The sequence below is a fragment of the Onychomys torridus genome, chromosome 8, assembly GCF_903995425.1.
Source record: "Onychomys torridus chromosome 8, mOncTor1.1, whole genome shotgun sequence".
Lineage (NCBI taxonomy): Eukaryota > Metazoa > Chordata > Mammalia > Rodentia > Cricetidae > Onychomys > Onychomys torridus.
In genome coordinates, this window is record NC_050450.1 from 87,007,445 (window position 1) to 87,019,474 (window position 12,030).

Genomic DNA, 12,030 nt, shown 5'->3' on the forward strand with positions numbered 1-12,030 from the left:
ATGCCTCAAACCCGATCCCAGGCACAAGCTACCATCAGTTTTCCGAAAAAGAAGCTGTCTAAGACACTGAGCAAAACCAATTCCAGAGAAAGTAAAGTAAAACTTAAAAACGGCCAGGCTGACCCTTCTACTCCACGTGCAAACACTAAAACTCTGCCTCTCAGTCCCAGAAAACGTCTGGGTAAGTCTTCCTCTCTGTAAGCACAGCTTTGTGACTAATAGCCCTCGGGCCTTTCTTTTCTTGATGCTGAGGTGCCTGGCAGGCAGTTAAAACTGTGGCTAGATCTGTTTTCATAATGGCTGCTAAGTATGTACTGAACTCCAGTTAAGCCATTCACTAATAGAGATCGTTTTCTGAGGGACTTACTAGGTTTGATCTTCATTTCTTAGTTCTGTCCTTTAGAATTACCTTAAAGTTACACATGGTATTATGAGATTTGCCTAGATACTCTTAAAAATAAGAAACAAAATTTCTCTAACTCAGGCTGGCCTGAAACTCACTTTGTAGCCCAGGATTGCCTCAAACTTGAGATCTTTCTCCCACTAACATACATGTTTGGTTGGTTTTGGTTTTGGTTTTTTGGGGTTTTTTTTTGTTTTTTGAGACAGGGTTTCTCTGTGTAGCCCTGGCTGTCCTGGATCTCACCCTGTAGACCAGGCTGGCCTTGAACTCACAGAGATCCGCCTGCCTGTGCCTCCCCAGTGCTGGGATTAAAGGCGTGTGCCATCACTGCCAGGCCATAGTTGGCTTGTGTGTGTTGATGATGCTACTGGGTGTTGTGGATTGAGCACAAGACCTTGTTCTTCCTAAGAAGTGCTGTACCACTTAGCTATGCATGCCCAGTTAAAGAACTTTACATTATTATTGGTAGATATCATTGTGCGTGGTGATAGGAGAGCATATGTTGTTGGGGAATGATCTGGACATATCTGAAGATTTTAGTCCGTTACAATTGAGGGGATGGTATTGGAACAATGTGTAAAAGCTAGCAATGCTGCTGAACACAACAATGCACACAGCAGCTTCCTACAGAGGAAAGTTATTCATTCAAAGATGTCAGTGGCATCAAGATTGATAAGTCTTTTTTCTTCTTTTTTTTTTTTTTTAAGTTTTTCAATACAAGGTTTCTCTGTAACAGCTCTCCTGAGTGATGGGATTAAAGGCGTATGCCACCACCAGCTGGTGTTAAATCCTATTTTAAAACAACCTTACAATTTCACCTCACTAGAACTCATTTGCTCTCTACCAAATGATAAGATTCAATGGTGCCATCTGGTGGCCATGTTTGCTCCTTAGTGAGAAGTGTCTTTTGTGGGTCTAAGGTAGAAATTCACCTCTTGGCTTTTAATCCCAGAATTTGGGAGGCAGAGGCAGGCAGATCTTTGAGTTCAAGGCCAGCGTGGTCTACAGAGCTAGTTCCAGGACAACCGGGGCTACACTGAGAAACCTAGTCTTGAAAAACTGGGGGAAAGAAAGAAAAACGAAATTCTGCTTTCTATGTGTCAGAAAGTCTTTGCACTTCCTTTTACTGCCCTCCACTGTGAAGGACCACATTCTGCGTTTAGTGTTTTGGGTGCTTGATGGCATTGCTGTAACCGACATGTTCTGTTTTAACGTTTCAGGTGATGACAACCTGTGCAACACTCCTCATTTATCTTCCTGTTCCCCACCGAAGCTGGGCAAGAAAGAAAACGGCCCGCCTCACTCACACACTCGGAAGGGTTGCAGACTAGTATTCGATGATGAGCTGACAGTTAAGTCTTCAAACCAAAAAGAACAAGACCAAGTTCACCAACACCAAATACTTCCCTCGGCTCAAAAAGGTCAAGAGAGTGAAACAAATTCTGAGCAGAAATGTCCACCGGAGAAGGAATCTGCGCGTGTGAGGCTGTTCAAACAAGAAGGTGGGTTCTTCCATGGCTGCTGTTGGTGCACCATCGGGAACAGAGATGGCAGTTCTGAGTGAGACCCAGTGAGTCTTTTCAGTCACCTTCTGTTGGGTCTTACCTGCCCTTTTATGTCTGGCACAGGAACTTGCTATCAGCAAGCAAAGCTTGTCCTGAACACAGCTGTCCCAGATCGCCTGCCTACCAGAGAAAAGGAGATGGACGTCATCAGGGCCTTCCTGAAGGAACACATCTGTGGGGGAAAGGCTGGAAGTCTCTACCTCTCTGGTGCTCCTGGGACCGGAAAAACTGCCTGCTTGAGCCGGATTCTGCAAGACCTCAGGGTATGCTGAGGGTCTGAGTGACAGATGCAAATATTTGACTTTTTTTTTTTTGGTTTTTCAAGACCGAGTTTCTCTGTGTAGCTTTGGAGCCTGTCCTGTAGACCAGGCTGACCTCGAACTCACAGAGATCTGCCTGCCTCTGCCTCTCGAGTTCTGGGATTAAAGGCGTACCACCTGGCAAGATTTGGCTCTTAAGGGTTAAGGAAGAATAGACCGTTATGTGATTGGATGCCTCCCAGAAGTAGAATTCTTGTTCTTTCAGGGTATAAACCTTTCCAAAAGAAAGTAGAGCTTCACTCTTATATTCTGTTAGCTCTCAGAGACCAGATCAGCTTTCAGTAAATCTTTGTCTGAAGCCAACATAACACCCATGTTTGCATCTTTTTTATATACCTAGAAGGAAGTGAAAGGCTTTAAAACGATCCTGCTGAATTGCATGTCTTTGAGGAGTGCCCAGGCTGTGTTCCCAGCCATTGCTCAGGAGCTTGGTCGGGAGGAAATATGCAGACCAGCTGGGAAGGACTTGATGAGGAAACTGGAAAAGCATATGACTGCTGAGAAGGGCCCCATGATGTAAGTATTTCTTGGCTGCGTGTGGCTCAATAAAAATCCTCAAGATGTTACCCACAGAAAGAACTTACCCTGAAAAGAACTTTGCTCTGAGAAGTATGTATATATGCTTGAAGAAAAAAAGATAATGTACTTTCTAATTTTGAAAACATTGTGCTAACCTATTTATTGATGGTACTGGGACGCAACGCCGGGGCCCTGTGTGTGTGTCCAATGACTGTTTTTTAAGCAAGTCCTTTGAAAACAATTGGATGATACTTGTTAGTGATGGGAGGTGCTAGTCTAACCCTGGCTAATGGCAAAATGAGCTGTGGTCTGCAAGCTGAGCTCAGCTTTCTGGCTATAACCTAAGGTGATCTCAGACCAAGCATGGAAGCCTGAAAATGTGACTGCTACTAATTGTTTCTCTTTGTACGTAGTGTGTTGGTGTTGGACGAGATGGATCAGTTGGACAGCAAAGGGCAGGATGTTTTGTACACGCTGTTTGAATGGCCGAGGCTAAGCAATTCCCGATTGGTGCTCATTGGTTAGTGCTCAGTTGTTACTGTCACATGGTGAATTTGAAATTTTGTTAATCGTTTAAAATCTGTTCAACTTATATATGTATTGTGCGTGCGTGTGTGTGTGTGTGTGTGTGTGTGTGTGTGTGTGTAGGCCAGAGATTGATGTCAGATGTCAGATCTTCCACTGTTTTTTTTTTTTTTTTTTTTTGATTGATGACTGATTGATTTGATGTATATGCTGCTCTATCTGCATGTACTCCTGCATGCCAGAAGAGGGCATCAGATCCCACTGGCGATGCTTGTGAGCCACCATGTGGTTGATGGGAATTGAACTCAGGACCTCTGGAAGCACTGCCAGTGCTGTCAATGTTTTATTTTTCTGAGGATGAGGAGGAGTCTCTTGCTGAACCTGAAGCTGGCTGATTCAGTTAGTCCAGCTCGCCAGCTTGCTTCCGGGGATCTCATGTCGGCCTCCTGAGTGCGGGACTTGCGGGCGGACCACCCTGCCTTCCTGGCTTTGACACAGCTTCTGAGGAGCTGAAATCGGCTCCCCACGCTTGTGTGGCGGGTGCTTTGCCCACGGAGCCGCCTCCCCAGTCACTGTGCAAGTCACTTACCTACTGCTTCATTTTTATGTTGTGTGTGTGGGTGTTTTGCCTGCATGCAGGTCTGTGCACTGCTTGCATACCCTTGGAGGCCAGAAGTGAGTGTCTGGTTCCCTGAATTGGAGTTACAAATGTTGTGAGCTGCCATGTGGGTGCTGGGAGTTGAAACTGTGTCCTCTGGAAGAGCAGCCAGTGCTCTTAACCTCTGAGCCATCTCTCCAGCCTCACCTGTTATTATACAAGCAGATTGGTTTTGTGAGGTCTGAATAAAAATAACAAAGAAGGCAGACACCACATTGCGCCCCTGTGGTCCCAGCAGTTTGGGGAGGCCTTAAACCCAACATCCTCCTGCCTCATTCCCATGCCTTAAGACTATAAGCACACTTCCCCATACCTGCCCAAGCACTGTATCTTCCCTGGTGGGTCCATCTTACCTTTTAGTGTGGGGTGGAGAGCGAGTCGGAGCAGCAGTTGAACTACTGGGTTATGACTGGGAATTTTATCCTTCGGGGATTTTAATTTCCTTTTAGGATGATTTGTCTGCTGATTGTTATTTCTCTCCTCAGGTATCGCTAATACCCTAGATCTCACAGACAGAGTTCTGCCGAGACTTGAAGCTAGAGAAAACTGTAAGCCGCAGCTGTTGAACTTCCCCCCTTACACCAGGAATCAGATAGCTACGATCCTGCAGGATAGACTCAGTCAGGTAAGTGCTGACCAGTAGGCCAGATTCTGTCGCAGGGATACTCTCTGTGGTGGAAAGCTAACAGTAGGTTTGAAATGTTTTGATTGGATCGCTTTATTAATGGTGTGGCAAGCTCCCATGGACCATAGTGAGTGAGAACATTTTTTCGTGAATGGTTTCATTTATTGGCTGCTTCACTGTTGAAATAAAAGCAGGAACTAGAGGACTCGTGCTTCCTTGATGGTCTTTAAAAAGTAGGGCCTGGGCCAGTGAGGTGGCTCAGCAGGTAAAGGCACTGGCTGCCAGTTCCAATGACCTGAGTTCCATCTGAGACCCACATGGTGGGAGGAAGACCTAGCTCCTGGAAGGTTTGGCACACGTGCTCTGCCCACCCCTACTCTAAACAAAAATAATAAACAAATGGAATGAAATTTTAAGAGTAGGACCTATGAGCCTGGTGTAGTGGTGCACACCTTTTGTCCCAGGACTTGGAAAGCAGAGGCAGACAGTGCTCAGTATTGGAAGCCAGCCAGGGAGGGCTACATAGAGACATCTTGTCTCAAAAAACAAGAGAGCTTATGCGAAAACATTTGTAGCCTCAGTTGCTTTTTTATTCTGTTCAGGAACGTCTACACAGTCCTATAAAATTCTTAAATATGTGCAATATGTCCCTTACACCTCAAGGTGGCCAATCAGGTTTAGACCTTGTGATACTTCCGGTCCCAGAGCTAGATTTAATTTGTGAAAATATTTATGTTTAGAACCTCAATTTGCTAAGAGAAACTCTGAGTTTAAACTGTCTTTGTTTTATTGTTTATTTATTGATGGTATGGGGTTCACAAAGACTCACGCCAGTAAGTGCTCTGCACCGAGCTGTCTTTAGTTTGTATTTATTAATATTTACTTATTTTAAATGAAGTGGCTTGATTCTTTTGGTGTTTTGCTGTGTTTCAAGGCAGGGTTTCTCTTTGTAACAGCCCTAGCTGTCCTGGAACTAACTCACTCTGTAGACCAAGTGGCTTCTAACTCACAGAGATCCACCTGCCTCTGCCTCCCAAGTGCTGGGATTAAAGGCGTGTGCCACCTCCGCCCGGCTATTATATGTTTATTTGAGACAGCCTCACTGTGTTGACTTGAGTTTAGCTCCTCCTCCCTTAGTGTCTCAGGTAGCTAGGATTATGGATGGGCCTGCGTTCCTAAGCCTGAATCAGATGTTGTCTGTGTCTTGTCTGAAGGTGTCAAGAGACCAGGTTCTGGACAGTGCTGCCATTCAGTTCTGTGCCCGCAAAGTATCTGCTGTTTCCGGAGACATCCGTAAAGCGCTGGATGTTTGCAGGTGGGCTGTGTGTGGCACCGTTGACTGTATTGAAAGGAGAAGAAACGCTGCCGGTTGTCTCGCGTAACTCAAACGGACGTGGCTGGAGAGGCCCCGTCTGCTACTTTTTATGTTCAGAAAAGAGGACTTGTTTCTCAGTGGGGAGCTCAGGGTTTCCACCGCAGCGTTAATGTCTGAAACATTATCAGTCCATTACCTACAGAGGAGGAAACAAATGAGATGTTGCTGGCGCCCCCTGTGGTGATTATAGATTGGTTAATTACATTTGTATTAAAAAAGACTCCAGTTTGCTTTTCCATTCGCTGGGCTCAAGCAGTTTATTTATGGACCTGAACCATCTTTGCCTTTAGACTTTCTTCTTCCTTTCCTTTTGTGGGCACCCCTTCCTCCCTCCAGTTGGTGGTCCCCCAAGCCCTACCCTAGACCTCTTTCTCTCCTCCATCCCTCTGCCCCTCCTGCTGGGGAAAGCCTCTGTGCTGACTGATGAAAGTTCTTTCCTCCCAGTAGGGGCACTGGGTCCATTAAAATGATCCTTGCTGTGCTGGCCCACTGGTCCAACTTCCTCCTATTGCCATGCTGAAGATCCAGGTCTGCCTTATGGCTTCCCGTGGGCAAAACACTTTAGAAAGAGCAGTGGGAGAGGAAGCTCTTCCTGTTGCTAGATTGCACGATCTGGAATGTGAAAGTCTCCTAGTCAGCAAAGTACTTGTAAAGACTACAGCTATGAGTAATAGCCATGTAGGTCAGCAAGATTAGCCTACATGTGTCCTGTGTCTATCTGAGGACTCCTTGTGGGTCTGCTGTGTGGGAGTGCTGTAAGATCTCCTTAGCCCACCTCCACACTGCATTCTCTCTGCCCATGACTTTCCCCATCTAAAATGTTACTGGTTTGATGTGTGGCAACCTGCTTGACATCTGTCAGAGAAAGATGAGTAGCATGTCTCTCAAATCCCCGGTCTTTTCATGTTAAAGGCGGTCAAGTCTTCCTGAAGCTGCAGCTTAACCCAGTTTGTTTAGGGACCTTAATTTTTATTTTTTCAAGCAGGGTCTCTCTGAGTAACTCGCTCCTCTGGAACTCACTCACTGTGTGGACCAGACTGGCCTTAAGATTGATTGACATTTTAGCTTCATATGGATGCCATGTGTGTGGTGCCTGTGCAGTCAGAAGAGTGTGTCAGACCCCTGGAGCTGGAGTTACAGGGTGTCGAGAGCTGTCTGATGTGGGTGCTGGGCACCAAACTTGGAAGGGACCTTAATTTTTTAAAAACTTGTTTTTAGTTAATGTGCCTGCTTTGGGGCATAGTCTCTTGGTGTGGTATTTGGTTTGGCTGAGACTAAATTTTAGAAAAAAATTTTTTATAGGCGAGCTATTGAAATTGTGGAGTCAGACGTTAGAAGCCAGACAGTCCTCAAGCCACTGTCTGAAGGTGAGTAGCTTAACCTGCTTCCTGTCTTCCTCTATAGATGGAGAGTTAAGTTTCCTGAGGAAAGGGAAAGATAAACAGACACACACACACACACACACACATATGAGGGAGCATGGTGTAGTCTCACCTAGTTTATTTCAGTCTTGCCTGCCGGCATCAGTCTGTGTGTTACTGGAAATGAGGTCCCCGGGGTGTTCTTAAATGGTGGGGCTCGGGTAGTAAGGTTTCTTCCAAGGCTCTCAGGTTGAGTCACCTTCTGTCTGGGTACTTACGATGAGTGCCCTTTAAGTGTTTACTTAGGATAGTAAGTAGAGGAAAGAAAGTCAAACGAAGGACTGAGCAGATCAGGAGTTCACCCCAGGGTGTCGTGAGTCAGTTTACAAGGCAGAGCACAAAGATCTGTGGCTACAGGAAACCGACCACTGTCACGAATGAGTTTGAATTTCCCTTTTCCTCAACCTTGTTTTTCTTACCTGGTGGATTTTCATCAGTATTTATTTTTTTAGATAGTTAGTTAGTTAGTTAGTTAGTTTTGGTTTCTCAAGACAGGATTTCTCTGTAACAGCTCTGGCTGCCCTGGAACTCGTCCGTATTTATTGAAAGAAACAATTTAAAGGGTTTCAGAAGTAACCCAAATTAGTGCTTGGGCTGCGAGTAGGCTGCATGCACCGCTCTGTGGACTGAGGCCTTTTTCTCATCTCAGCTTTTCTAGATTAGTCCTCCCTTACTCCAGGCAGTAACACACAGGCTTGCCAGTGGCCCTGGGAGAACCTAGTACACACTGCTGAAAGAAACAGCTTCAAGGTCCTGGAGTAAATTATGGGACTCACCTAATTCCTGTCTTTTGTGGGGGTCTAGTTTCAACGGCCTAGCTATATAGAAAACTAGGAAGAAAGTGACTTCAGCTAAATATAAAGAACTTTTTTATTGTTTTGTTTTTGATTTTTAAAACAAGGATTCTCTGTGTAAAGGAACTTTTTTGGTTTTTCGAGACAAGGTTCAAGGTTTCTCTGCATAATAGTCCTGGCTGTCCTGAAACTCACTGAGATCCACCTACCTCTGCCTCCTGAGTGCTGGGATTACAGGCATGAACTACCACCACTGCCTGGCAGGAACTTTCTAATATGTAGAACTAACTAGGTGTGACACACACACACACACACACACACACACTGAAGATAGGCAAACAAAAAATTAGCTGGATGCCAAGCGTGGTGGGCCGTACCTATGATTCCAGCACCCAGGAGGTTGGAGTCTTGAGAATCACTAGTTCAAGACCAACAGAGGCTGCATAGAAGGACTCTTAAACCATGGAACAACAAGACTGACAGACGTCCTGTTGGGATTGTTTTAGAAGGGACTTGGCCCTTGTGTAGAGAAGAGAGACTTCCTAGGCCTTTCTTCCAGGGAACTTCTGCTGTTCTGTGAGCCCTGCTCTCTCTATTAGCCCTTTGCAGCTTCCTATTGGTGGTAAAGGAACAGGGTAGGTTGTTGTGGGGTAAGTGTAGACGCAGGTTGTTAAGAAGCAAAACCTGCCTCTGTTGCACAGACGTGCTTCTCCAAATGGGACTGCGGTCCCGTGTGGATTTTCCCAGTTCTCAGGCTCCAGCTCCAGGGTGGGTGCTATCTGCTAGGCTGTCCAGTGACATTTTCTGCTGTCTGCAGATCAGTTTGGATGGGTGAATGAACTTCAGGGTTCATTTAGGGAAGCTATCTGGGGTGCGGGGCTTCGAGTGGGGTTGACTTTACTGGCTATACTTACCCACTTATTTGACTCAAAATGTTAGATATGTTTTCCAACTAGTACTTTTTCTTCCTTAACTGCCAGGTCATGCCAGGGAGTCTGCACTAGGCAAGGCCTTTTGTACCAAGCTTCATTCCCAGCCAAGCTTTGAGGCAGTTAGCCCCTACTTGGTGGCTTCTGTCAGGTTCTTGCTAATTCAGAAGGTAGATCAGTGGTCTTCTCAACATTGAGCTGAACCCTAAAGGACAAAATAGATCATTATTCTTCTGAGAGAAAAGAAAGGCAGTCCTGCTTTTCCAAGTCATCCGGTACTGCCTTTTCCTCCTCTTCCGCCTTGGAGACGGAACCTCCGCTTTGCCATTGTGACCGCACCTGGGTTTCCTTTAGCTAACATTAGCTAACACCAGCATTATGTGTCTCCGCACATACACAGTTTTAGAGGTCAAACAAAGCTTGGCTTGCTTGTGTTGCAGGTCAATCACCCTCTGAGGCGCCAGTTCCCAAGCGTGTTGGCCTTGCTCACATATCCCAAGTCATTTCGGAAGTGGATGGGAACAGGGTGACTCTGAGCCAAGAAACAACACAAGATTCCCTCCCTCTCCAGCAGAAGATCTTGGTTTGCTCTTTGCTGCTCTTGACTAGGCGGCTGAAAATCAAAGAGGTCACTCTGGGGAAGGTAAGCTGGGGGTCTCAGGTGGAGCAGAATGCAGGTTTTTCCAAAAGACCTGTCTTTTTTTTTTTTCCCCCCGAGACAGGGTTTCTCTGTGTAGCTTTGCACACCTTTCCTGGATCTTGCTCTGTAGACCAGGCTGGCCTTGAACTCACAGATCTGCCTGGCTCTGCCTCCCCAGTGCTGGGATTAAAGGCATGCGGGATTAAAGGCATGCGCCACCACCGCCCGGCTAAGACCTGTCTTTTTCAGGCAATAGGAGTTAAAAATGGGTTTTGTCAGTAAGAATAAATGTTGGTATTACTGCATTTGGGAGGCAGAGGCATCATGTGGATCTTTGAAGATTTGAACTAGCCTGATCCTACATAGTTCTAGGCCAACCAGGACTATATAGTAGCCTTAATTAAAAACAAACAAACAAACAAACAAAAAAAAAAAACAAGGCCATGCAGTGGTGGACCATGCCTTTAATCCCAAAACGCTAGGAGGCAGACACAGGCAAATGTCTTTGAACTCGAGGCCAGTCTAATCCACATAGTGAGTTCCAGGACAGCCAAGGATATGTAGAGAGACCCTTGCCTCACCACCACCACCACCCAAAAAAATTTAAGAAACTGAGTGGTTCAGTACCTGTGATCCTAGTACTTAGGAGGCACGTAGATGAGGGTCACCAGCCAGAACCACGAGCAGCCCTTCATTTCGGTGTTTCCCCCTGAACTTGTACAAAGCCTTGTTCCTACATTTTACGTTAAAGTCAATGACTTGGCAGTCCAGAGCAGTTGCTGCTGTGCTTGCGGAGGACCTGGGTTCCATTCCCAGCACCCATGGAGTGGCTTACAACCATCTCACTTTAGTTCCAGAGGACCTGACAACTTTCCTGCTCTCCATGGGCATCGGGCATGAGTGGTGCCCATACATGAATACATGCCAGCAAGACACGGGAAATAAAAGTACATCTTTTACAAAAGACCCCTAAAGTATAGGAAGGGGGAGTGCAGGAGGTGTCTTACCTGTTCGAGGGTTTATTGAAGAGGGGGAAATAGAGTATACAGGTGACTTTGGATGGTATTTCTGGTATTTGCTTTTTGATCTGGGGTTGAGATGTTACTTAGTGACACTGTCCCCTCATTCCCCCAGTTGTACGAGGCCTACAGCAGCATCTGTCGTAGACAGCAGGTGGCAGCTGTGGACCAGTCGGAGTGTTTGTCCCTGTCTGGACTCCTGGAGTCCAGAGGCATTTTGGGATTAAAGAAAAATAAGGAAAGCCGCCTGACCAAGGTACAAGTGACAACTTATCTGTCCCTACTTTTAATTGTCCTGTTCTAGAGAGTGTGTCATTTGCCAGAGTAGAGATTAGAAATGACTAGTGAGCGGTTTATTTTTCTGCTAGCTAGGGTTTCAGAAGAGGGAGGGAGGGAGGGATGTGATTTAGGCCATTGAAAACAGCAGGGTTTGACTTGCCGGTCCGAGGAACGTGGAATATGATAGGGAGTGTAATGGGGTGTGTGTGTGTGTGTGTGTGTGTGTGTGTGTGTGTGTGTGTGTACACGTGTTCTTCCTCATGAAAAACCCTTTGCTCTTTCCAGGTGTCTCTGAAGATTGAAGAAAAGGAAATAGAGCATGTCCTGAAAGGCAAAGCCTTCATTGGTAATATCCTTGCTGCTGGACTGCCCTGAATGTTTCTCTTACCCGACCTGCAAGTATCCAGCTGACATTTGGCAAACTGGGGAGTCTCCATTCTAGCGTATGGATTCATGAGTGATAGCACTGACTGATATCTTTGGCTCTTACTGTTTTTACTCATAAAAATGACTGAGTAGCTGGGTGTGATGGCATATGCCCATAATCCCAGCACTTGGGAAATAGAGGCAGGAGGATCAGGAGTTCAAGGCCATCCTTTGCTACATAGTGAGTTTGAGGCTGTGGCCAAGTACTACTCAGTACCTTTTCCACTTACGCACCTAACCAATGTGCCTGCAAGTATATACAGACTTGTGTTGAAGGATTTGTATGTATTATTTCTAAATGCAAACGATACATTTTGTAAAGAACTTTGAGGTGTAAAGATGAGGTGGAATGATCCAGAAAAATATACAAGCCTACGTGGAAATTTGAAGGACCTTTTGGTCAAAGGACTCTGGAGTTTACTACATTCCTGGACAGGTGCTGCCTCGTTGGACTTTTTAAGAACTCGGGAGTTTCTCTAGTGCTCCTACCCTATATGGGGGTGAATGTAACTACAGATTGTGAATATATTTA

General features: G+C 45.8%; 1 protein-coding gene across 2 annotated transcripts; it reads left to right on the forward strand.

Annotated features, from left to right (window-relative positions):
• On the forward strand, window positions 1-11,447 carry Cdc6 (cell division cycle 6). Of its 2 annotated transcripts, none has more exons than XM_036198324.1 (11): window positions 1-181; window positions 1,624-1,905; window positions 2,032-2,231; window positions 2,629-2,804; window positions 3,221-3,327; window positions 4,476-4,615; window positions 5,830-5,930; window positions 7,293-7,357; window positions 9,575-9,777; window positions 10,909-11,049; window positions 11,358-11,447. In XM_036198324.1, the coding sequence occupies exons 1-11, from the start codon at window positions 1-3 to the stop codon at window positions 11,445-11,447; spliced, it is 1,686 nt and encodes a 561-aa protein (XP_036054217.1). The 2 variants fall into 2 exon arrangements, with proteins under 2 accessions (XP_036054217.1, XP_036054218.1); XM_036198325.1 differs by having other exon boundaries at window positions 2,632-2,804.
• Window positions 11,448-12,030: the final 583 nt, after the last annotated feature.

Excerpts from the sequence above, each read along its gene's own strand:
- Cdc6 (XM_036198324.1), top strand. The coding sequence starts at position 1 with ATGCCTCAAACCCGATCCCAGGCACAAGCTACCATCAGTTTTCCGAAA. Across the intron at positions 1,906-2,031 it reads GAGGCTGTTCAAACAAGAAG|GAACTTGCTATCAGCAAGCA; the intron begins GTGGGTTCTTCC and ends TGTCTGGCACAG. Across the intron at positions 2,232-2,628 it reads GGATTCTGCAAGACCTCAGG|AAGGAAGTGAAAGGCTTTAA; the intron begins GTATGCTGAGGG and ends TTATATACCTAG.